This window comes from Triplophysa rosa, linkage group LG25, assembly GCF_024868665.1.
Source record: "Triplophysa rosa linkage group LG25, Trosa_1v2, whole genome shotgun sequence".
Taxonomy (NCBI): domain Eukaryota; kingdom Metazoa; phylum Chordata; class Actinopteri; order Cypriniformes; family Nemacheilidae; genus Triplophysa; species Triplophysa rosa.
The window spans coordinates 9,573,092-9,598,218 of record NC_079914.1 but is presented as its reverse complement, the minus strand read 5'-3'; the positions used below and the strand labels follow the sequence as shown (position 1 = coordinate 9,598,218).

Below are 25,127 nucleotides of genomic sequence, written 5' to 3'. Positions count from 1 at the left end.
TGAATCGCTGTTGATGACAGATTCAAAAACACTGGGTAAAACATTGTACTTATACTACATGGATATAATAAAATGACCTCCAACACTTTTCTTGTACACACTTTAGAGATAGGCCTACTAGCCAATGCAGCATTATGCATCTCTAGGTATACAAGCAAGTAACAGCCCTTAGAAATAACGTTATTTATTGACAATACTGTAAAAACTAGGGCGACGTTAACAAACAACTGCCGATTCTGATATTTGCTACTGACTTGTTTCCCTTTTTTTGTTATTAAAAGAAATCACTGTTTTGATTAAATTAACGATGAATAAAAACGAAAACTCACATCTGCCAAAGTGGTCAAAAATCGTCAAAAACTTAATAAAATATTTATTTACTCTTTCATTTGCTTTATTTGACTGAAGCTTTTAAAAGCTCAAGCCAAATTAAATAAATAATAAATAAATAATATACTCATTGTGTACACTGGATCAGGATTGGCTGGTAGAAAGACATATGTCTGTTTAAAAAGATCATTTTTTCAAAACCAAAAGGTTTTGCGCTGTGCTACAATTAATCGAGATTAATCGCATCCAGAATAAAAGTTTGTGTTTACAAAATATATGTCTATGTCCTGTGCAAATTAATTTGGTATAAATACATACAGTACACATACATGCATGCATTTAAGAAAAATATAAACATAGAAATCAATAAATGTCTATATAAATGAACAATATAATTTAAATTATGTATAAAATACATAAATACATGTAAATGTTTCCTAAATTTATATATTTCTATGTGTGTGTTTATAAATATAAAATGAATATGCACAGTACACAGACATATGTTATGTAAACACAAACTTTTATTCTGGATGCGAATAATTGTTTTTTTTTTAATTATTAAACATTAACATGTCACCTTACTTATAATTTAAAGTTGTGTGTGCGGTGTGATAATTGCGTACAGACAAAAGGGGCGGTGCTGCGTTTAAATACCGGACGTGATGACGTAAAAGGTCTCGCCCGCGTACGTGCGCGTTCTCGTGTGCGCTTTGGAACAAGTAAAGGACGACGAGGCTTCATCGTGGGCTTCGCTTCGGGTCGTCTCTACCTCTGTAAACAGACCTTACATTACACCGTTACATATTTTCAAATACGTCGCCATGACAAGGAGGGGGAGCGTGTGGCTGTTCGGCGGTATTATTGCCGTCCTGTCGTGTTTTTTCCAAGCCGATGCACGGACAGGTAAGGCGTCTCATTTTCTGTTGATCACTAGGCTCGCGAGCTCATTTTCCACAGGCCTATTAAATTAACATGGGTGTTGACGCAAACACGGCCCTTGACGACAAGCAAGCAGTTTACACCACTTTTTATAACCTCAAAACAAGCGAAATGTGTTGATAACGAACGCTTTGAAAGGGTTGGAAGCTGTGAAAGCCGTTAGGAAACATCGGCAAACTGTCAAGGCACGGGGACGCGGCTCGAGCTCATCGAGCTATAGCAACAGCTGATATGTTTTTAAAATGTGTTTCACATTAATAAGATTAATAATATAAAAAAAACATCGTGTCTCAAATCATTTCAAACATTGAAACATTTATCCAGAATTAACAACGTGTATTTACGTTCTTAGCAAAATTGACTAACGTTAGCTAATTGTTAGCAACAGTGTAACGTTAAAACATGACCGTATTAAATGACCCCAAGTACAAAGTGTACAAATCCCACCGTTGTTTTTCCTATTGCTTTCACGGTAAATAATCTTTAATCCTTCCTCACGTGTGTTGCAAGCTTAAAATGTATACATTTCCTACATTGGAGAGGATCTCTCTTGCATGGCATTTAATTAAGTTTCAATGGGGCTCAACGACCAGCATGTCTCAGCCAGTCTTTGCTGGTTAATATGTGCGTACTCTTGCCTGGCATGTCATTTAATCTAGTGTAGTGAATGATGTTTTAAACACTAAGCAGCAGGCAACCTTAAAACCGGTACTAGCTAGTTTGAGTTTTGCAGTAGTTGGCAAGTCTAGTGAAACATTACTTGTGAAAACAATTGGAAATGTCTCAGATTGAGGTCGTTGTTCCCCTGTAATCATGTAATGGAGGTTGAGGAAAGAGTGTTTCGTCCAATCATGTAGTAAATGAGACTTGGTCCGTAAAAGGCTTAGCTTAAGCTCATTATAATGTACCATCACTGTAAATGGCCCACGCACAAAAATCCATGTTAACCCGGCTGAACTTGTTTGTGCACGACCATCGCTCTTTAGATAATTAAACCTTTGTTATAGCAGTTACCATCTACATTGAAAATAATACCAAATTTGCCCTTCTGCATCAGCAAGTTGTATTGGGCCCAATATTGTTCCAGTGCCCTGGGTGAATTCGTTTGCATACATAATGAAAAATCATAGCAGCTAGCGTTTTTTTTCTCTGTGGTCTAGCGACATAATTTCTCAAGTTAGCTATTGAATGATCAGTAAAATCAAAACCATATCGGCTTCAGACTTACAATTGGAGATTGTGTTTCTATGTAAGGCTCAGCACTTCCCTAAAACGACAGGAAAATAGTGGTTCCTTTTTTGCCCCTAATGACCTCTGTCATATAGAATCAGGTTTAGTTGGAGCAACAGGTTTTGTCTTGGAGTTCCTCCATTGCCAAATGGCACAGATGCTTAGGCAAAACCTCGGATGGGATGCACAGATCCATTGCAGTCTTGTATCAGAATTAGGGGTGTAACTGTACACTCGGCTCACGATTCGGTACATATCTCGATGCTGGGTTCACGATACGATACACATCTCGATATTTTGAACAAAATAAAAAATTCAAATAACATTCATTTTCAAAATATTAATAATTTCAGTAATTTATTTTGTTGCACATACAGCTTAATAAAGAATTTTAACATTTTAAGGCTTAACTGAAATTAGAATTAAGATCAGTGTCCATTTTGACAGCAAATTTTGATGTGGTTTTAGTCATGGTCTTTTGACTAAAATGCAATTTAGTTTGTCATCCCAATTTATCATAGTTTTAGTCTATTTTTAGTCGACGAAATCTACATTATATTAGTCTACTAAAATCTATCTGGATTAACTCATTTAATTGGTGTAATTAAATGTTCCATACAAATATTTAACCGTTTCGACATAATTTACGTTACCCTGGAATTAAATTAAACCAGGTCATTACCTTTATTTTTCAGAAAAGTTGAGTAACTTCTGGTTATTTATTGTTGTAACACAGAGAATATTAGACCATGAACGACATGTAGCAGTTCATTCAGTCTCATTTTGACTCAATTGACTCGTTCGTTCATAAATGAACATTGGCATTTAAAAACGTTTGTGCTGCCTTTGTAATGAGATTCGGGGTGACTCGCCTGCAGTCACGCTTCAAGTTTGCTGTGTTTTAACGTCGATTGTGAAGGAAAATAGGATGCTTTGTAAACCACTTGGAGACACAGATTGTGTCTTGTGCTTCTCTTTCTACCGCATATGTGAGATAAGCACACGTGACGCGCTGGCGCAGAGTAGGTAGCGTCTTGACCGCTGAACGAATAGAATTAAACATATCGTAAAATATCCCCATCTCTCTACGATGCGCATCGTAACATTTTTGCATCGCGAAATATCGTAATACGAAGTATCGTTACACCCCTAATCAGAATTAAAATGAGATTTTCTGCCGAGTCCTCCAGCACAACTCTGCTTATTAAATTGAGTTGGAGAAATTTACCCTCAGGTGAATGAGCACACAAGCAATGTTTTGTGTGTGCATTTGTTGTGTACTAAATGTGCAAAGGGTCACGTTAAAAATGATTCACAGTGTATTTGTTATCCTGACTAACTTGCAAGCTGATCTGTTTTTGAGCATATTTATTTTACACAGTACGATCAACCAGTATCATTTGGCTAATGCTGTGTTGGAAAGCTGTTTTTTTGGTTTGCTCGCTAAATGATCTAAAGACCATCATTATGATCTAGTTAAATGGCAAAAATGCCATCATTTTACATTGGCATTTACAGAATGGTTCATCATTTTTAGATGGAATAATGTTTCGAATTGTTAAATGCACGTTAAACCATGCCAAGAAATGTAACTTTTTTTCAGAAACTATGATGATATTAAAACACTCTTTAGGCCAGTGAATAAGTGAAACTTACTGACTTGTTGACTACTCCAGATTGAATAAGTTAATTATCTAGTAGCGGCAGACTTTGGACCAAGTCACTGTACTTTAGTTGACCTCACTATGTTGACGGCCGATGAGTGTGTTGTTTATATTTAAAGCTTGAAATATTTGGTCAGTATGTCTGGCGTATATCAACACATTAAATCAAGCCACTAATGTATGAATCTAAATTGTTATTAGAGTAGGGATGCTCATATTGACCGTTTCACCGTTAACCGATCGTTAAAATTTTGACTGGTTAATACTATCAGTTAAACGATTTAAAAGGTATGTTTATTTTAAGTTTAATAATATTAATATTTTTTTAAATAATAAAAATAATTTAATACGTTTTTAAATAACTATTAAATCGTACATGTTTTTAGTTTTCTGTATGGTGAAAGAAAAACATGCTAAGCATTAACTCACGGAGCGTGCGACTAGGTGAAAATGCCCTCCGAAACGTTTTCGAGACGGATTAAAATCCGATCACACAAGTCACTTGACAAAACAGGACACGTGTAATTCATCTGATTGTTGAGGCCACCTTTGTCAGGGCTTTACTCCTCCAAACGGAGTGCCACTGGCAGCCTTGCTCAAGCTCAAGTTCTTTGTTTTAAATGTAGACACGGGACAATCGTGCTCACAATGCGCTGTGACATTCTCTGTCTTCCTGGCGTGTCTAAGGCTCAGCAAAGCTAATAGCGGAGCTACTGCAAGGGAATTTCGGTGCTAGCCATCAATTTATCCTTTACATAAACTTCTCACGGATGCTTAGCATTGGCTGCCCGTGCGCTTTGGAAAGGAGAAGAAAACTGCGGGCCGGTTGTTTCCCTGCATTTTTTTAGACGTGACGTAAAAATAAGAATGTGAAATATGAATAAGTAAAAAATAATGTTTGTATTATGGGTGGTATAGCAGATCGGATTTATATATGTTTAGCTAAGACTGACTGGTGGAAAGCAAATGTGACGCGCTTCCCGAGGCGTTATCTCTACATTCCCGGGACATCCGTGCCATCTGAAAGGGTGTTATCTGCCGCGGGTCTAATTGTCAACAAGCTCCAGACTGCTTGACCACAACACGTAAACGTGTAACTTTATTAAGTAAAAACTCCAAGCTTTGGATTGAGGTAGGCCTGCTATTTTTATTTGATGAAAAAAGCTTTGACTGAAATAAACTTTGCCGGTTCTTCTGTGTTTGACAAATGTGACCCTGGAGGATGCAGCCTTTGAAATGATACGCAGCATGTATTTTTTAAATTCCAATTTATTATTAAAATCTTATCGCTTAACGGTTAATGTTCGGATAACGAGTGTCTGTTAGGGAATTAACCGAAATGAGCATCCCTATATTAGAGTTTATTTTATGTCTTGTTGAGTAGGTTGAGGTGATTTTTTTTTTTTGCCTACTAAGTGAATGTTGTGGAGGTGACCTTTGCATGATGGTCAAATGGATAAAGCCTGTATGCTTTCAAAGGGCACATGTTATTTCAGGCCCAAGGCATGTGTGGAGTCACAGTGCAGTAATGTGGACCTCCAATGTTTTTACCCCTCCCTGGCTAACAGACAAAACATCTCTTCTGTGGAAGTGAGATGAAAAATTGAAACGAAATGGGAGAGCCTTATTATTGTTTTAAAACAAAGAATAAAAAACATACATGTGCTACACTGCAGGAAGAACGGCAGATCGGTTCTTGTCATTGATGTCGAAGGTTGTTTTTACAAAACCGCAGCGGGGTGTGTATTGTTCTAAGGTGATCAGAAGAATTCCGGTACACGTTCTCCGTGGGGGATTAGCACGGCACAACCTTTGAATGTTATTCTTTGGTGTACACGCTACTTGGGTCTACACAAGTGTACATAAAATTAAGGTTTTCTTTGTAGGTTAATTTTTCTAATTTTACACTTTTCGGCATTGTCACTCAAAGCTGGCGGATACATAAAAAACATCAATGTCATCAGCATATTGGTCATCGCCATTGCTTTTCTTCATTTTTCCGTACCATGTGAATTTCATACTTTCTGTTGTTCATTTACATTTTGATATGCTAAGCTAACTGATTTTTAATGCATGCTTTAACTCATTGTTTTTAAGTGCCTGCTACTATTGTTCTCCGACATTTGGATTTTGGAATCATAAAGTGATGAAACACTCATGTGAGCCTGGATTTGGGCTCACATGGTGATACCCCAAATCCACTTGTGTTTGACGTATGCCTGTTTTATGTCTTCCATTCTAACATTCTTTCTTTTTCTTTTCTCTTCTGTTCTTTGCTGTTGCCTGCTTGCTTATCATTATTCATCTCAATGAACTGTTCGCACTTAATCTGAATCCAATCGATTCACCCTCTTCATCTGTCAAATCCAATACCCAGCGAGCTTCATAAAATCGCCCATGTCTCAGATGAAACTGATCGAGGACAGTGCTGAGCTGCATTGTGAGGTCATTGGCGGCCCCATCCCTGAAATTCAGTGGTGGTTCTTAGAGGGTGAGGAGCCAGATGAGATCATTACTCAGCTGTTTGAAGGTGCAAAAGACGACCGTGTACGCATCAACGCCACCTATGTCCACCACTCCACCAGCACGCTTTTCCTCACCAACCTAACGTTCAACGACACAGGCGTTTATGAATGCCGTGCATCCAACGATCCTGACCGCAATGACCTCAGGACCCCACCTAAAGTCAAGTGGATTCGGTCGCAAGCGAACGTTATAGTGATTGAACGTGAGTGACATTGTGGAGGCAGAAACGCATTGTCTCCACTAGCGTAGAAGACAGCACTGTAGGTTCAGATTCCCTTGCCTCACCCTCTGCCCACTATTTTACCTTCGCGCAAACACCAAGAAGAGCTGCTAACATACAACAACACGGCTTCTAATCTTCTACTTCATAGTAATCTGATGCCCTTTTTGACCATATCGATGCCTGTTGGCATTACTCGTAGTGTTAATGCTAGTGTTAATGCTAGTGTTAAGTGCTAATGCTAGTGTTAGTGTTAATGCTTGTTGTTAAAGCTATACTAATTGGAATGTATTTCTGAAAAAGGGCTCAGATTACTTAAGGTGTCTTTCAGTAAATGTTTTAATTGTCCTGGAACATCAAAGGCTCTTTTGTTGTGGCTTACCCTTTTGGTACCCAGCGTCTTAGAACACTACTTAACCTTCTAGTAAGTACCACAGTACATTTCCTTGCACTTATCTGCAAAAAGCCCACTGTTTTGCTGTAAAATGGTCAGCAAAACATTTCCTGACTTAGGACTTTATAAAACTGCTTGTTGTGTAATGTTTCCCTGTAGCTCAGAGCCCAAACGTACCTTTGCTCTTCCTTTGTGTTGTCTACCGCAATGTGCCGTTAGGTGCACATTGTAGTGAACATCTGAACAGGAATGTTCCGAATCATTCTGTTGTTTCTGATTTGATATGCAAAATTGTGTAATATTAAGAATGTCACTTCATCCAAGGGTTGGTAGACTTATTTAAGTTTTAACTTATTTATTTAACTTCTTTATAGGGTTGGGTACCTATATATCTGGTATATAACTGGACCGAATAAAAACAGATTTCGGTGCCTCATTTTGGTGATCCTTAAGTAAACGCCCACTGCTATGATTGGATAGCAGTTTGCGTAGTAAACTTAGTTGGAGCCTTCTGTGAATTTGGTTAGACACGTAACGTTAGGTTACACATTATCAGGACATATCAAGCGATCTCTAACAAAGCAATAGTAACGCATCGTACAAATATGTTTTACTCGCATAAGATTGCTGCGCCATTCCTGTCAGATCCAATATTGACTGCACAGCACTGCTTTTTAATTTTAGTCTCTCCCCAAATCCAGCGCTTGTTCACAAAGGAACCCATGGTGAAATAACGTGAACAAATGCTCAATGTTTCACCCACATGAGCAGGAACGTACTTAAAAATAAACTTCAACCACGCATTCCTAATATCAGAATCCGAAGGAAGCGACTGTGTTCTTCCACAACCAGGCGCTGCACAATGTTGCATGTTTGTTGCTTGGTCGCTCTAAATAAAAATAACAGTGAAGGAAGTGCTCACTTTTGCACATATGATACAGGCTAGCCGCCCTCAAGAGCCCTTCGCTAAAGTGACAGGGTTGCAAGATCTTCACAGAAAAAATAAGCAAATAAAGACAAGACAAAAACAAACCTTAAACTGCAAATTGTTTATATTGTATACATGTTATTTTATAAGACCAAAAATTCTCAAAAAAAGGCTTTTTGATCTAAGTCCAAACAATAAGCATAAAAGCGCTTATTAATAACAAACATGGCAACACAGCAAAAGAGCGCTGTGTGATGTAGCCTTCCGAGCATAAACACAACACAGCGCATATCAGCAGTTTAGTTTAAACTGACGGACAAAATGAATCTTTAGGCGAAAAATATGTTGCTATGCTTACCAGTTTGTCGATCATCACAAATGTGGAAATGTGTACTATGTGTGGCTAAAGTCATTTGCGATCCAGTGGGCGGGGGTAGAGAAGTAGTCGTTGATATTTTTCTGTAGAGGCGGTGTTCAACCTATCTAGGTGCATTCCAGGATCTGGCGTTCGCTGAGCCTGGTGTCAAAACAGTTGTAATTTCAGTAACAAGGGCGTTTTCAGTTCTGACACTTACAGGATGTTCACTTGAATACGATTCCTTCTTATACAACAAAATCACGTTAAATTGTGGTTTTAATTCATGGCTCATTTAAGGCACCGGTACAGTTTTAAAAGTATCGATTTGGCACCGTTATCGAAAAAAACTCAAACAATACCCAACCCTACTTATTTATGGGTAGCTTTGTGGAGTAAAACATTTTACAGTCCATGTAATTAAATTGGATTTGGCAAAGTGTATTCGGTGTAACTTGTCACTTTGTTCTGTGTAGATGCAACCATTATGACTGAACCAGCGGTGGTCAATAACATGACCTCTGCCACTCTCAGCTGCAACCTTACCAACCCCTCTTCTGAAATCAAAGGCCACTACTGGACTAGGAATGGCAAGATCATTGATGCCTCCAAGTCGACCAAGCAAGACCCCTACACTGAATTCCAGTATGTTCCTTAAACTAATAAATACACAGAATTAAAATCACAAGTGTTATGTCAGTCAATCATGTAATAATCTGGGAAAGGTTTTGTCATTAAATATGGTTGTTGTGACTGTTGACAGTAGCGGTGTTAACATCCTGCAGTGCTCCACGCTCACTGACCTTATTTCCCATTGGTGCAAAGAACTGAGGCAGAACTGTTGGGTTGGAAAAAGATCCACAGGGATGCCTTGGCAGCACACTGGAAAAGCTGTTTACTTTATAGAGACCAGGGCTGGGTTTTCTGAAACCTTCTTAACGCTATGTCACTCTTAAGTTATACCTTAAGAGTGGTAGTGATATATTAAGAACGACGTAGTGATACGTATGTTTCGGGAAACCCAGCTCAAATCAAATTAGTGTTGTGTATTTTCTTGACTTTAATGGTAGAGCACTGCTGTTATGTTGAAGGCTTCCTGTTGGCCCATGAAATAAAAAGATTGGTGGTCTTATTTGATTGTTTTTACTTCCACACATCGACAGAATTGATAAGATTGACTACCACTCTTCTGGGATATATGCATGCGTCTTCCAAACAGAACCTCAGGTTAATGCCACCATTGAGGTTAAAGGTAAGAACCGTTGACTTTACTGCAGTATTGTTTTTCACAGTATACTTGTATTGTCATTTTTGTTTTGTTGTCTCTCATATTAAGCTGGGATAAGAGCTTGAACATTAAAAAAAAATGACACCTTAGCTTCAGGATATATTGTGTATTTAGTAGAGAAATGCACCGATATATCTGTCGACGGTCAATAATCGGTATCGGCTGATAACAGCGATTTTTCATGCTATCGGCCGATAGTTTAAAAACAACCAATGATTAGGGCCGATATATCCTGCCAATCAAAAGAGTACAGGAAAATGCAATGAATTTGTGCTCTGTATTTAGAAAATGTTAAGAAATATCACCAGTTTGATGTTCAGTATTAATAGTTGTCATATGAATCAATAACATTCAGAAAGTTAAGAAATAGAAATTTTATCTTTAGTATTAAGTTAATGTGAGTTAATAAAACCACCATACTATCGGTATCTGCAGATATAACTCTCAAAATTGTCTATCTGTATCGGTGCCTGTATGTGACTGCTGTGTTTGTTACGTTCTTTGTTAGCTGCCCCACATGTTGCGGCATATAAACACTCTGAATACGGAAATGAGAATGACAGGGCTGTTCTAGTATGTGTGGCCCATGGTTACCCCCTGCCTACTGACTGGAGCTGGTACAAGGTCCCTGAAGGTGGAAGTCCTAAGGTAGCTAAAAGCTTAATTAGACTGTTTTACTAAAAATGTAAATAAATTAGGGCTGTCAACGTTAACGCATGCAATTATTTTTTTCAGATTAACACGTTAAAAATATTTAACGCAAATATTTAAAGCATCTGTGCGTTTTGTCATCTTTTGTCTAGCGTTACATTATATAATCACTCTCTTATTCACGTTGCTTTGACGCATTCAGTGAAGATAGACCGCTTCTAGCTGTGGGACGTGGCAAAACACAATGCGAGGTCCAGTCTGGTGTATACAGTCACGGGCTAAATGCTGCATCAGTGAATCTCTGTCAGAATCTGTCAGACAGCGCACCTTCGTGCTTGAGTGAATAAAACCACAAAAGATTATGCCAGAAAGCCCGTTTTGTCTAGCTTTTTCGTAAGCACAGACTTCAACGTGTTAAATAAAATCTTAAATGAATGCAGAGTTGTGAAAATGGGAGAGGCGTCAGATCTGCGTAAAGAGACGGCTCTTAAAGGGGCCGCATTCTTAAACCTGCTGCCGTTACTCCTGTCACTAATGTTAATAAAAGAAAAGAGGAATTCAATGTGTTTTGTAGCTTTAGTGAGAGTTCCTCTGTATTTAATTTACAATTTAGTTTCAAAGACTGTAAAGTATTTGAGAACTTAATTCAATTTCTGTATATTTCCTACTTGTTAGACATGATGACTCTCAATTATACTGTTGAATGGCTACAATTAATGTTAAAATAAATAAATAAAAATATCAATTTAATAGAGACATCAGTTGCAATACTAATATCAGAATGTTGGCTTTCATTCATAAAATGATGCTGTTAAAGAAATCAGTTTCATTCATTTGAAGATTAAATCTGAAATTATTAGAATGTAAAGTATATTTTAAAACATTAATGTTATGTAAAAATGTGTGTGTGTAACACAAAAAATTTGTGATTAATCAGATTAATTTTTTTAATCAATTGACAGCACTAAAATTAATGAAAAAGTAAAACTGAACACAGAATTCTATGTCTGTTATCAAAAGAATGTATTTTTAATTTTCACCGTATTAGTTAATTGGCGTTTTAGACCATGTTTTTATCAGAATGCATATTCATTTAATGTATAACATTAAGACTAAACTCAATAGAGTTGAAAATAAATGTCTGTTTCCTTTTTTGATCTGCCCTCATCAACGCACAGGTCCCCATCTCCAATGGCACAGACGATAAGTATGAAATCAAGAACACCCCCAACAAGACCACTCTGTACGTTAAGGACCTGGACATAAGCGGCGACATGGGCAACTACCTATGCCTCGGCATAAATGATCTGGGATCAGCCGAGGATCAGATCCAGTTGCGCGTGCGCAGCCGCCTGGCCGCCCTTTGGCCCTTCCTCGGCATCGTCGCGGAGGTAATAATCCTCGTCACCATCATCTTCATCTACGAGAAGAGGAGAAAGCCTGATGAGATCGCCGACGGTACGCTGCAAGAACCGTTCACGTCGTAACGGTTTTCCTTTTTTTTGTGAACGTACCAATTTCAGTGGATGTTTCATATTTTTTACTCTTAATGTTGCAAGATCCTGTTTCAGTTTGATGTTGTATTTGTTGTTTTATTTGGCTGTAGTGTATGGCTGCGCCTTAGCCGAGTCTATTTTTATGATTTACGTTGTTTATTTCTCTGTTCGCTGCTGCTTTTACATTGTGGTAAGTGTTCCAAAACTGCATGTCAGACTGAAGTGGATTTGCTTAAACAGGTGGTTTGGGGAGTTGGAATGCACTCCCAGATGTGCTGAAACATACAACTCCTTCACTGGCAGTCCGAGACAGAAAATTAAACAAAATAATTTAACTAAGTGTTAGCTTTCACTATAAAGCAAGTTATTTATTGGTTCTCCTGTAGCCAGTGAAAGAGTTTAGCGGAGTCTGACATGTTGCAGTTTCAAATGGGTTTGAAATGTCAAGGTATTACGCATAACAACTAAGGTGATATTATAGGTGACGTCCATGTTATATTTCCTTGCATGCTCTCTGCATCATTTTCTCTCTGCATGGTATTCTGCAGTACCAGAATACTCCAGTGCTTTCTCCTGGGTCGCATTTGTTTCTGAGAGTCGGCACCCTTATGACATTTAGGGTGATGTTGTATAACTCCACCTCTGGCTGCTACTTGTTCTGAGTGTGTGGACATGCTCTCTGCATGAAAACCTTGACTGGGCAAAGGTGTCTTTTACACTTTGAGTTCTTTAAACAAAGAATACGTTTGTTGGTTTGTTAGCCCACCCTTAAAGTGTTTCTGATTGTATATAATTGTCTGTAGCACAATCTTGCCAGTTGTTGTAGAAATAATAAAAAAAGGAAAACAATGTTTAGGTTAAGTGAGGGGTTGAGCCTTTATTCTATTTGTAGAGAGTTGAAAAATGTTCAGATTTTGGTAAAAGCAGGGGCAGGACAAATACCACACCAAGCAGCACATTCTACTTGTATGACGGCAAAACAATACAGGAGAAGTCTTCAAAAGCGCTCTCAAGCTCCCACATCTAGTGTTTTCAGATAAGCGCCTAAAAAAAATCTCATAGACTTCAAGACATATCTGTAGACCAGAATATCATTGATGCCTTGTTTATTAAAGGAAGCAACCACCCAGAACCTCCTGGCAGCCATATAGCAACTAAACTAATAAAAGCCATTAAGAACAACTTGATGCAAAAAAGTTGCCAATTCAATGGGGTCGCCAAGTTTCTGTAGACGTAGTAAAGGGACAGCAACTTTCTCTATACTACAGCTGTAGGTGAGTTTGTATCACAAACAATGATACTTGACTCAATTGTTACAATAAGCTTTGGGCTGAAAACCACTGAACGTGTCCTTTTAAGAAAAAATCAAGTCGCATGGTCTGCATGAATCATATTTAAAAGTGAGGACTGTATATACTTGTAGATAACTTTATAGACCAATCATGCAGTTTAACGTTAGATGTTACCAAATTATAGATAAGTCACAATATACAATCATTTATTAGGCCATCTGATTTAAGTTTATAGTTATTTCCCCGCCTCTTAAAACTATCAGCTACATTTTAGAGAAGTTAACTCTAGACAGGATCATTGTATGTGTAACACCTGTAAAATGTTGTATTTTAACTGATTTCTCGTTTTCCATTTTTCCCTGATGCCTGTAGATGACGACTCAGGATCTGCTCCACTGTAAGTGTTTTGCTTCTATTCGTGACTAGATGTTGAGATTGAAGTGCAGATCGTTCTCTACAAAACGTAACATTTTGAAGTCCACACCGTAGTTTCTCGTATGGTGATCTAGCTCAGGAAGTCTGTGTACGCATCAAAGAGTGAACTTGTGAAAAATCTTGTTTTTTAGGAAGAGCAACTCCGCCACGAACCACAAAGACAAAAATGTCCGGCAAAGAAACTCCAACTAAGATGTGAGTAGTGGCCTGACCAGACAACCCTGTATTTCTCTACCATTCGATTTCAATAAAAGCAACATTCAGCTGAGCTCATGTATCGTTTCAGGTATCCTGATGACTACTGCTGAAGCGTTGAGCAGCACATTATAGTGCAAATCCCCTGCGAGTTCCTTTTGCTTGAGTGTAAATGTCTTGATATTAAGTGGTCTCCTTTTATTATCGGTGTTTGTGCTACCGGCAGATGTTTTTAAAGTGGTTTTGGAGGAGGGGGGTAAGTGCATGATCGTATTCTCGATATAGATGTGTGTGTTTAGCGAAAATCCCTTATTGTGGGAATTAACAGATTTTCTTTTATCGTCTTGGGTTCTTTCACCAATCATAGAGTGCACGCAAGTTTCTGAAAGCACCAAGCCTAATACGATGTTCGTTCAGCGACATCGTCATTTTACAATGTCCAGTGTCTCCAGATATATTGCATTGGCTAAATTAGGTCTGAGGTTTTATTGGCAGGAGCTTTAGATTTTTTTTGTGAGCCTGAAGGTAGATGCTCATTTTAATCATCATGATCTTTTAGCTGCTTGGTTAACTGTTTTATTCCTACACATAAGTGCACTGTTCCAGTTATTTTGGTGAAACACTATTTAATTTCATGGTTTTGTTTTGCTGAGAACTTTCCATTTAACAAGACTAACTAAAGAATGTGTATATTTTCCTTCTGTTATGACTCTAATTTACTGATCTCCCCCCTCCCCCCATTGTCACACTAACCCTAAAGGACCAAGTGCTGAGGTGTTTCCTTGGCTACTCGGATAATTAACTCTATATATTGTTACCCTAATTTTTACATGTAACACTGAAGAGAATGACGCGATGGTTCTATATTTAGCTGAAGTCAGTGGAAGTGATGTGAAGGCTTCTTTTTGTTTAATGATACTCTGATAAAGACTGTTCAGAAGTCATACTAAATACATGTCTGTGATGTATAGTGTCTGGATGTGTGCTATTTCCAAGAGATGCTCAAAGACCTTGTTAGAAGTGTATAAATTATTTTGCCTTGGTGTCATAGGAAATCTAATACACTGTAATCAACTGTACTGACTTCCACAGTTTAAATAAACTTATTTGATTTTAACTTTTTTGAGTAGTGTTTTTGTTTAAATTAAAGTAACTATATGCAGTTTTAATGATAACGTGCAACATTGTAACAAACTTAAATCATTCTCTTTGTTTCATGGAACAGCAGATGTTATGTAGAATATGATTGACAGTCTTATTCATTCATTATATGGAAAATGGACGGCATCAACATTATTCGGATTGTCTCTTTTCCCAAGTTTTCCACAGAGGAAAGAAATATCTTTGTACCTGCATGAGGGTGACTAAATGGCAATATAATAAAATATTTTTCTCTGGGTGAAGGTGTCCATCAGCACGTTCTCTGAATCACCGGCAGGTGGCGACATATACTCAATTATTTGCCTATTTCAGGGAGCGGCACTACTATATGTGACTGAACGCTCTCAGTAGTGTTACAATAGACTCCATACTTCAAATCACAGTTTATATAGTAGCAAGCAACACATTTGAAAGTTTAAGCATTTTAAACTATGCAAAATTAAATGGCAGGCAAAAGAGTTTATAGAAGCAAACCCCTATTTAGCTTACAGAATACGTAAAACGGTCTACAACTTCACTTTCAAAATAATGCCGTCAAATACTTAAAAACAAAATTTCATTTAGGCAGTAGGCTATAAGGATATTGCTTTAATCCCCAAACGCATGCGGTTTGAAGCACGCACTTGAAAATAATGCTATTGAGGTCAATTTGTCCAATTCAGGTTTATTTATCCATACGTCTCTTCATCTGTCGCTCCGTTACGTCGTTTTTAATTGTTCGTTCATTTTTCCGTTGTGAAGCCGACGTGAGAGAGAGAATGTAGTGATTGTGATGGGCTACCAGGTAAGGGAGTGATCGACTGCAGCCATGGCAACGCGACTGGTGTAGTTGTCTCCTAGTATGTTGGTGATATTGGGAAGAGGTAAGGACCGTATAGGGTCCCTGACCACGTCTGCGCTTTCGCAATCTGGCTGCGTCAGGACGGATCCCAAATCAAACCCGTCATGGACGAAACAGAAGACGGCGATGAAGACCACAAAGAGACAGAGAGGAGCGACATTCCTGACCTTTCCTCCAAGATGAAGAATTTAACACCAGGAGGGGGAGCCACGGAATCAGTGAGCAGGATCTCCAACAACAATGATTTCCGCCTCGCGCACGACAACGACTTCGCCTCTGTCTCATGTGGACGCGCCACGGAATCAGCGTTCCTGTGCCAGGGAGATGTCCCCGGGTTTACAGACCCGGTCATCAGGGTTGGCGCGGAAAGGACCATTGGAGCCGCCGGCTTTGAAGGTGATGAGGGAACCGGAATGAGATGCGTAATCAACGGAGATTGCAGAAGAGACACGGCCACCCCCGGGAGCTTGTCCTCAATTCTCTCTAAATACGAGAAGCATACAGGTGGAGGATTCCCAGCGTCTGCATGCCACTCCACCGCCAGCATGGATGGCTCTGTCACACCTGCGGGATCTTTAGCAGCACAGGGTCCAGGGGCCCCAAACGCTCCAACAGACAAGAAAGACTCCAGAGTTTCTTTCTCGAACGCGCCTAGCAGAAAAACGTCCTCACCTGCCCACGGAGCCACCCCGAACCAGCAGCCAGGCGATTCTGTCACCTTTCCTAAATCTGAAGATCGACAGATTTTGGCGGATGAAGGAGATACCAGAGACAATCAAACTTACATGCAAAGACAGTTTAGTTCCATGCTGCAACCCGGGGTTAATAAATTCTCACTGCGTATGTTTGGCAGCCAAAAGGCAGTGGAAAAGGAACAAGAACGAGTCAAATCTGCTGGCAATTGGATTATTCATCCGTATAGTGATTTCAGGTAAGGACGTTGAAATGAAAGGAACCGTGATTGTCACCCTGTGAAGAATGACAATTCTCATAGTTAGCCACGAGAGTTGAGGGTACAGATGCGTTTTATTTTATTATTGAATGAATCTAAGAAGTGCACCAGTTTGACATCTGTACTGTCATGTCATCAGGTGTGCATAATTCGCAAGACTATTTATGGAAATTCTTGTGCGTAAAAGCCGGACAAACTATTATTTAAAATGACGCATACTACAAAGTTCAGATATCATCCCCTTGTCCTCTCAGGATAAAGTAACGAAATGCATTTAGTAATGGTAATTAAACTTTACTTCCTCAGGCGTTCTGATAGATGACACCAAATAGATGACACCAAATGCACACGAGCTGAACGATTTGCATGATATAAGACACGCAGCATTACTTAAAATTTACAATGAAATTTATGTCCGGATGTGCCAGCTTTGCGCGCACTATAATGGCATACGTTTATAGTTCAGTGACATCACAAGCAAGGTATTGTTTTCTTTTATGGTTTGTTTGTTGTTCTACAAGTAAGCACTTAACATAATAAACTCTCCGGTGAACTGAGCTTAATTTTCTCCCAGGACGCGGAGCACAGAGGGCGTTCCTCAAATACAGTAACAAACAGGTTGATTTTCTATCAAGTAAACCAAAGTCCACGGCTTCCCCACTTTTTGTAGTACACTATATATATATATACTTTTAACGAACGGGGTGTTGCAAGTACTCTATTCTATATGAGAGAGCACGATTTGTTACCCTAAATGATTTTTCAACATAAGCATCATTACGCATCCGCGATTTTTACGCATTTGGTCATTGTGTGTTTGTGCGTTACGAGCACGCTAGATGATTAATAACATGCATTTTTCTCTTCCTTGTTTTCAAGTCCTCATGTTTGTTTATTTCTAAGCGCGCATAGTAAAGCTGCTGGGTGATATTGTTTTGATTGTGAAAACAAACCAGTCATTGCATTTAAACACCATTATGATTTATATAGTGAAACACGTGTTAATATTACAACATTTTCTCGAAAGAGCTCCGTTGTGATCGCTTTAGAAGTTTAGGTACCACAGACAGCGCCAGAAACGACTGATACTCAAACTGAATTCAATTGGATCTCAATTTCCCATTATTTAAAATCAGGCTCAAAATTCACACCTCGGTTCATCCTGTTATGCCCTCGACGCATCTGTGTTGATGTGCGTCCTTGCGATGACCTTGTACGGGTTTGGGTAACTGTTATTTATTGGTGTAACGTTTCGCAATATTGATCTCAACCAGTGGGCGCTATATCACGCGAATGCTTTTTTATTAGGGCCTGTCTCGAGTCTCTCCTCATGTCTGCTAGCTGCGTGGTTGTCAGCTCGGGTTATTTATAGGGTGTATCCCTGTCTCAGTGAACGCACGAGGACTAAATCGCATTCCTTTATTAAAAGGGTGTGCCCGAATCCATTGGATTTACAACGGCGGAGCAATATATTAACGAAAACACTGACTAGTTTCAAAAACATTCTCATATTAATAACAATTATTTATGCATTAAGCCTTAATTAATGAATCCTTTCATTCCTTTGAGGATTCTTGAGATAGTTTAGCCTTTATATTTCTCTCAAAATGATACATTAAAAAGCTTATTTTTGATGTGTCCGATAATATATGAAATCCTGCACATTACTACGTTCCGTGCCACCCATGCATTCATCATAACCCATGTTTTGTAATTTCATTTTAATATTATTCAGTCATAACTCCTGCTGTTGTATGACTGTTCACCTGTATTTCCTTCATATTTCCATTACTCTCTATGCAGGTTTTACTGGGATTTCACAATGCTAATGTTTATGGTGGGCAACTTGATCATCATTCCGGTGGGCATCACCTTCTTCAAAGAGGAGACATCCACCCCCTGGATTCTCTTCAACGTTGTGTCCGATACGTTCTTCCTCGTGGACCTGGTGCTGAACTTTCGCACGGGCATTGTCTACGAAGACAACACGGAGATAATACTGGACCCTGAGAAGATCAAGAAAAAGTATCTCAAGACGTGGTTCGTAGTGGACTTTGTGTCTTCCATCCCGGTGGATTATATCTTTCTCATTGTGGAGAAAGGCATTGACTCTGAGGTCTACAAGACGGCCAGGGCGTTGCGGATCGTGCGGTTCACCAAGATCCTCAGTCTGCTGCGACTCCTGCGACTGTCCAGATTGATTCGTTACATCCATCAATGGGAGGAGGTAAGATCAATGATAGTTTGGCTTTATTGTTGATGTCAACAGTAACAGTATGCCCTCAGAGTTGTTTGTGATGGAAAAACGATCCAGTCCCAAGAAGCCCATGCTGTGGGTTTGAAACCCAAGGGACAAACGTGCATTGTATACCATGTGGGTAACCGTCAATGCAAAAATCTCTCTAGAGTCCCATGCTTCCATATGTTCAATTACCTGTTGAACTCTGGTTCACTTTGTTTCTGGTTTGTGATTGCAAGAGAAAGAATGCAATCGATGATGCTTTTCATTGATCCCCAATATCCCCTTTTATGTGACCAATTGGGTTCTGGGGTTAATTAACGCAACCCTAAGTGATTAACCATCGCAAACATTACTAACAGCAATGGACTGATGGTAAAAGCAGTTCATTGCATCGAAATTACATGCAAAACCAAACCGATGCTTTAAAACACTTGACACAGCTCTTGAGAATCTTTCACCTGATTACACACAGAACGGCTGTTGCGACCGACACCACCGTGAAGATTTGACTGGGGTTGAACTGACTAATGATTCATTCATGTGCTCTTTTCTCCATCAAACGGGACAATTACGCTCATGATTACACAGTGGTAATGCGAGCGGGCATGGCCCTCAATTACTGAATCAACCTTGCTCAGCGGCGCAACATCCGCTCTGCCCAGTGTTTGGTCTCCTTATTGCTCTTGATTGCATAGGCTATACATAAATCTTAAAGGGGTCATATGGCACGAATACGTGTTTTTCTGTGTCTTTGGTGTGTTATAAGTTGCCCATGCATGTATTAGACACGTAAAATTGCAAAAATTAAAGTGTGGGAACAAAAGATGCATTCTATCTAAAAGCGAATGCTCACCCAGACCTGCCTGAAACGCCTCGTGTAACCACACCCCCACAAATCTACGTCAGTTCGTGGTATGAGTTGACTAAGACCGCCCAAATGTATACGCAAGTAAGGTGGGCGTACCTGTCAGTACAATTGCTCTGGAACCTGATGTTCCAAATATGGTAAGAGGCATTACATTTCCGTCACACGCTTGAAGTATTCCACCAATCACTACGCACTGGTTAACTCAGAGCGATGAGCTTTGTAAAAAATCTGCATGTTTCAGAGAGGCGGGGCAAAGAGAAGATACAAACATGCACGGTATGTGGAAAATACAGCGTTTTTGAACCTTAAATCATGTAAACGCATTGCATTACATCTAAAACAAACGATAATATTAGTTTTAGCCGTGTCATATGACCCCTTTAACAGTTATTTCATAGAAAGTGTGACCAGATGGTGGAACCCTAGTCAATGAGAATGTAATTGTTGAGTGTTATATGAAGTACCTGTTCATTTTTGTGCTAAGTATTCTTGATTGATTGGCCAATCTGCATGAAGCATATATTTGAACCTGCCCGTAAAGGTCCAGTGTGTAATATTGAGGAGGGTCTACTGACAGAAATGAAATATAATATACGTAACTATGTCTTCAGAGGTGTGAATAATCACATTATTGGTGTCAACGTAGTCATTGTTCAATACAAGACATCACAGTAGTGCAAATATATATTTTTTGTAACAACGTTTCGTTAGTCAAACATTATAAAGACCAAGTGTGAGCAGGAATTGTGACACTTGCAAGAACAACAGCAACTACAGCAGCAAAATAAATGAATAATAAAAAAGTAAAACAGTAATGATAATAATACAATACGTACTGTAGTAATAAATAATAATAGTAAAATAAATAGTCATAAAAAGTATTGTTAGCATGGATTGTTTATTTCAACAACTTCCAGTGCTTCCACATTGTTTGAAATCATTGAACCCGATCAAAGACTCTTGTTACAGCCGTTGGCCTAATGTTTCTCTTCAACAGTTATGCTCTTGCCAGTTTTACGTTTTGTTTAATATCGGTTTGAAGCTCACGTCCCTGCTTTTACTCAGCTAGATAAAGCAACAACCCCCTCGGACGTAGATCTTAATAACCACACAGCCAAGGCAGTGTATTCTTCAACAGCATCTCTGTTTTTGACTTAAGCCCATTGCACATTGAGTCCGAAATTTGCGTCTGAAATTTCCGCACGTTAAAAAGTAAATACGACCTCACGTTGTGTCAATCACATTTACACACTGCCTCCGATATTTTCGTCCGTCATAAAAAATTCGGACCGTGTTCGATTTTCTGCGTTTTCGCATCCGTATCAAGCATTTTGAGTGGCCTTTTTTAACAATTCAGAGACACCGTACAAACGAGAGGCAAATACGAAAAAACGCATACGAAAATTTCGGACTGTATGTGCAAAGACCTTTAGTCTCTATTTAGCGCATTTGGCTTTATTCATGTGTGACAGCCATCGTTTCTGGTACAGAAAGCAAGTGTCGAGACTGTCTCGCGCAACCACACGAGGCATTATCCTGGACAGCTGCCAGATCGCTTTTCAAGCAGCAGTCCTCTTTACTTTGTAACCACAAACAGACTGCACACACTGTTGTTTCCTAGAGACTCATTCTTTGGTCGCTAGTTTCTCTGCCAGGGAGAACGTGATATCAGTCGGGCACATTCCTCCTTCACCATTCACAAGTATGTTTGTACCGTTATGACCCGACAGGTCCTTGAATCTAATCTGGCGGACTGGATAGTACCCATTACATAAAGCTTTGGCAAACCCTGTCCAGCTGTTCCCGGTGCATTATGGGCGATTTTGACATATTCACACAAGAACAAATCTAGAGGTCACAAATAATCTGCGAGTCCATGCAAGGGTTCAGAAACAATTGCTTGTTAGGACAATCCTTCCAAAAATGAAAAAGATAAACCTTTGGTAATTGTTCTCATAGGAAATCAAAACCACTAAAGCTGTTTGTCCTTCAAACTGAAGAGCAATTACCTGTGTCTCTGTTACACATAATTGAATGCTCTGCTTTATCCTCGATATTCCCTTTGCCCTCTGCTACTCAAATGTAATGTTGCTCTCTTCTTGACTGGCAGATCTTTCACATGACCTATGACCTGGCCAGCGCCGTGATGCGCATTTTCAATCTGATTGGCATGATGCTTCTGCTGTGCCATTGGGACGGTTGCCTGCAGTTCCTGGTGCCCATGTTGCAGGACTTCCCTTCGGACTGCTGGGTGTCCCTTAACAAGATGGTGGTAAGTCTTGCCTTCTAGCATCTTTCATGTATCTTGTTTTTATTTAAAAACTTAAAATGTATTCCTAAACTCTCATAAAATATTAAAACAGTGTAACGCAACATTTATCCCCAAGGGAACCTGTTATATGTTTCACAAACAACCACCACCACCTCATAAATAAGCAATACCTGGCAACCCTTGGTGGATGTCAGAGCTTCAGGTTGCCACAAGCTGGTTTAACTCAAAATCTTAGGCATTGTCACACATGGCTAAATGAGAAACAAACAGTTTGGTGTAGGATCTGTTCCACATTTGGTGGGAGCTTTAATCACTTTCAAAGTCCATCAGACACTTAAAGCGAGCCACCCCTTACTGCCCACCATCTCCCATCTGCTCTAGAACCCCTGCTTTCTGTTTAGTCTGGTCTGACATTGTTTGAATGTGTGTGACAGTGATGTATACAGTAAGGGACCGTAAACTCTTTTTTGTAAAGTGTGAAATGTCAGACGACTTCAGCTGGTTTACAATTTATGTTTGGGTTACTTAAGGATTCACATGCAGTATGTGGTGGAAAGGCTTCTAATGTAAACTATGATAGAAAGGATCATCGACCATTAGGAAATTACAACTTTGACATTTTTTAAAATCAAAGTTACAAATAGAAGAGTTGGCAAACTTATGAAATGATACAGAGGAAAACCGTATTGCGGAAAGTTTTTTTCCTGAAGTTCTCAGCTGTATCATTTTAAAGGGATAGTTCACCCCAAAATGAAAAATATTTCAACGTTTATTCACCCTTACGTCAAACTTGTATAACTTTCTTTCTTCTGCAGAACACGAAAGAAGATATTCGGAAAAATGTTGTGAACCGTTGGTCCCCATTGACTTGCATTGGTTTTGTGTCCATTCAATAGAAGTCAATGGTGACCACCATTGTTCGGTTACCAATATCTACAAAGGAAGTCTACAAAGGAATGAAATTCATTGGATGTTCTGGTAAATGCTGATAAATTTGGGGTTTCCATGTCTGGTCATTCATTTTCTTCATAGTCTTTGTGACATGCTCTTGTGTCTTCAGACACCATGTGACACGTTTACCGATTTTACAGTATTTTAAATGCAGTTATTTTTGTTGCTGCAATTGCTCAGCAATCAAGGTCAGCAGCTTTTGAAAGGCAGATCACTTGAAATCAGACATGCAGCATTAAATGATCTGTCTCATCATTTCAAGTGTGTGTCTGGTGTTAACAACAAGCCCTTGTTTTAAGCCATAATGTAGTTTCACATTCACTGAGGGGTAGTTAAGCTATAGTTTAGAAATATGACTATGTGTAGACAATCCAAAGCACAAGAACTGTGCTCTTGCCTTTAAAATGTAAATGTACGTTTTTTTTTAGAGCCTGACAGTCCCAGTTTATTATTCATTTTTATTATATGGAAAAGACGTTGCCAGGATATTCGAAATAAATCACCTCTTGTGTTCCTCATAAGCAATCTTACCTCTTAAAGGGTTTTTACTAACACGAGGGTGAATAACACAAATTTCATTTTAAGGCGAACCATTGCTTTAAGGTTGAGGTTAAAATTGAAATTCCATTTTGACTTGCATGAAAGAGTTCCAGATGGTTTAGCTGTTTACCTGTCGCTGTGTTTTCTAGCACCTGATAGATCAATGCACCATAACGCACCCCTTTGATCCCCTTTGATCCAGCTGAGGCCTGTGATCCATGACCTAGCATCATCAAATCCATGTTTGCACGGCTAGAAATCCTAAATAAACCACGTGCCCCTCATAAGAATATAAGCAAATAACGGACACATGAGCTACACGTTTGAGGAACCATTCAAAGTGAACATTGGCATCAAACACGAGCATGTTGTTTGTCATTTCATTGACTTGTGTGGTGTGTTCCAGTCCAGGTTTTATTTAATTCAATCCATCTCCATTTAGTGCTTCTTATCATGAAAATTTATGTGAACCAACTGCTATGCTAGTCAAGCTAAATCAATTTAGCCATAAAGTCTCATTATTCATCTCAGTGCCAGTGGGGACAAGTAACACAAGGTTTAATACGTGCTAAGTTAGCAAACGTAGGCATAATTACACAGCTTGTGTATCTTAATGTGTGCTAATCTTTTATTAGCATATAAAAAATCATGCTAGCAGCGCTACAATGTTTGCTAAAAAAGATTATACAGCGTTAAACGTCTTTATTATTTTGATGTATATGCATGAAAATTATTTTTGAGTACTTAATTATCCTTTTATCTCCTCAGAGATTGTAGCAAGGACAGAATGTCATGCACATGTTGGGTTAGTGAAAGGTTTTTAAGGCATATGGGTGTAATTGGAGTGCGTTGCATTCATTTGCATACTTTTGCACTGCGAAACAAATTACTGCCAACTGACAAATTTTTAGTTTTTACTGTATTTGGTGCTCATGTCCCTATTGAAAAAACAGCATATGCTGGGTTAGGTATGTTTTGATGCTGGTTTGACCATCTTAAACCAGCTAAGGACCAGCACATGACCAGTTTAAACCAGCGCAAACCAGCATCAAAACATACCAAACCAGCATATGCTGTTTTTTTCATCAGGGGTATGATGTGAGCATTCATCAAGTGTCAAAGTGTATTCTTTAAGTTCATTTTATCAAGTATATTTAAGTAAAGTTCAAGTTTTAAGTATACTTTATGTAGCAAACTAATATCAAAACAAGTAGTGTTTTTTAAGCATACTTTAGGTGTAACAGTAGTAAACATTGAGTACACGACTAGTGTACAAGTACATTTTTGTTTGTAAGGCAACTATTCTACAAGTGAACTTATAGATATACTCATAGTTTACTAGTTCAATACTTTT

The 25,127-nt window shown here is 38.9% G+C and overlaps 2 protein-coding genes across 3 annotated transcripts in view; both read left to right on the top strand.

Annotated features, from left to right (window-relative positions):
• The first annotated feature begins 1,023 nt into the window (after window positions 1-1,023).
• Window positions 1,024-15,063, top strand: bsg (basigin). Of its 2 annotated transcripts, none has more exons than XM_057325228.1 (8): window positions 1,024-1,236; window positions 9,066-9,234; window positions 9,753-9,841; window positions 10,386-10,525; window positions 11,707-11,986; window positions 13,701-13,713; window positions 13,883-13,946; window positions 14,038-15,063. In XM_057325228.1, exons 1-7 carry the CDS (start codon window positions 1,155-1,157, stop codon window positions 13,941-13,943), a joined length of 834 nt encoding a protein of 277 aa, XP_057181211.1. In that variant the 5' UTR covers window positions 1,024-1,154; the 3' UTR covers window positions 13,944-13,946; window positions 14,038-15,063. The 2 variants fall into 2 exon arrangements, with proteins under 2 accessions (XP_057181211.1, XP_057181210.1); XM_057325227.1 differs by having other exon boundaries at window positions 1,026-1,236; window positions 13,689-13,713.
• A 107-nt stretch (window positions 15,064-15,170) lies between these two features.
• The window catches only part of hcn2b (hyperpolarization activated cyclic nucleotide-gated potassium channel 2b), a 28,729-nt gene continuing 18,772 nt past the window's right edge, over window positions 15,171-25,127 (top strand). Inside the window, exons 1-3 of the mRNA XM_057325220.1 lie at window positions 15,171-16,879; window positions 18,704-19,127; window positions 22,121-22,282. Of these exons, the coding sequence (XP_057181203.1) occupies window positions 16,053-16,879; window positions 18,704-19,127; window positions 22,121-22,282 (1,413 nt within the window). The 5' untranslated portion in view covers window positions 15,171-16,052. The remainder of the gene's footprint in view (window positions 16,880-18,703; window positions 19,128-22,120; window positions 22,283-25,127) is intronic.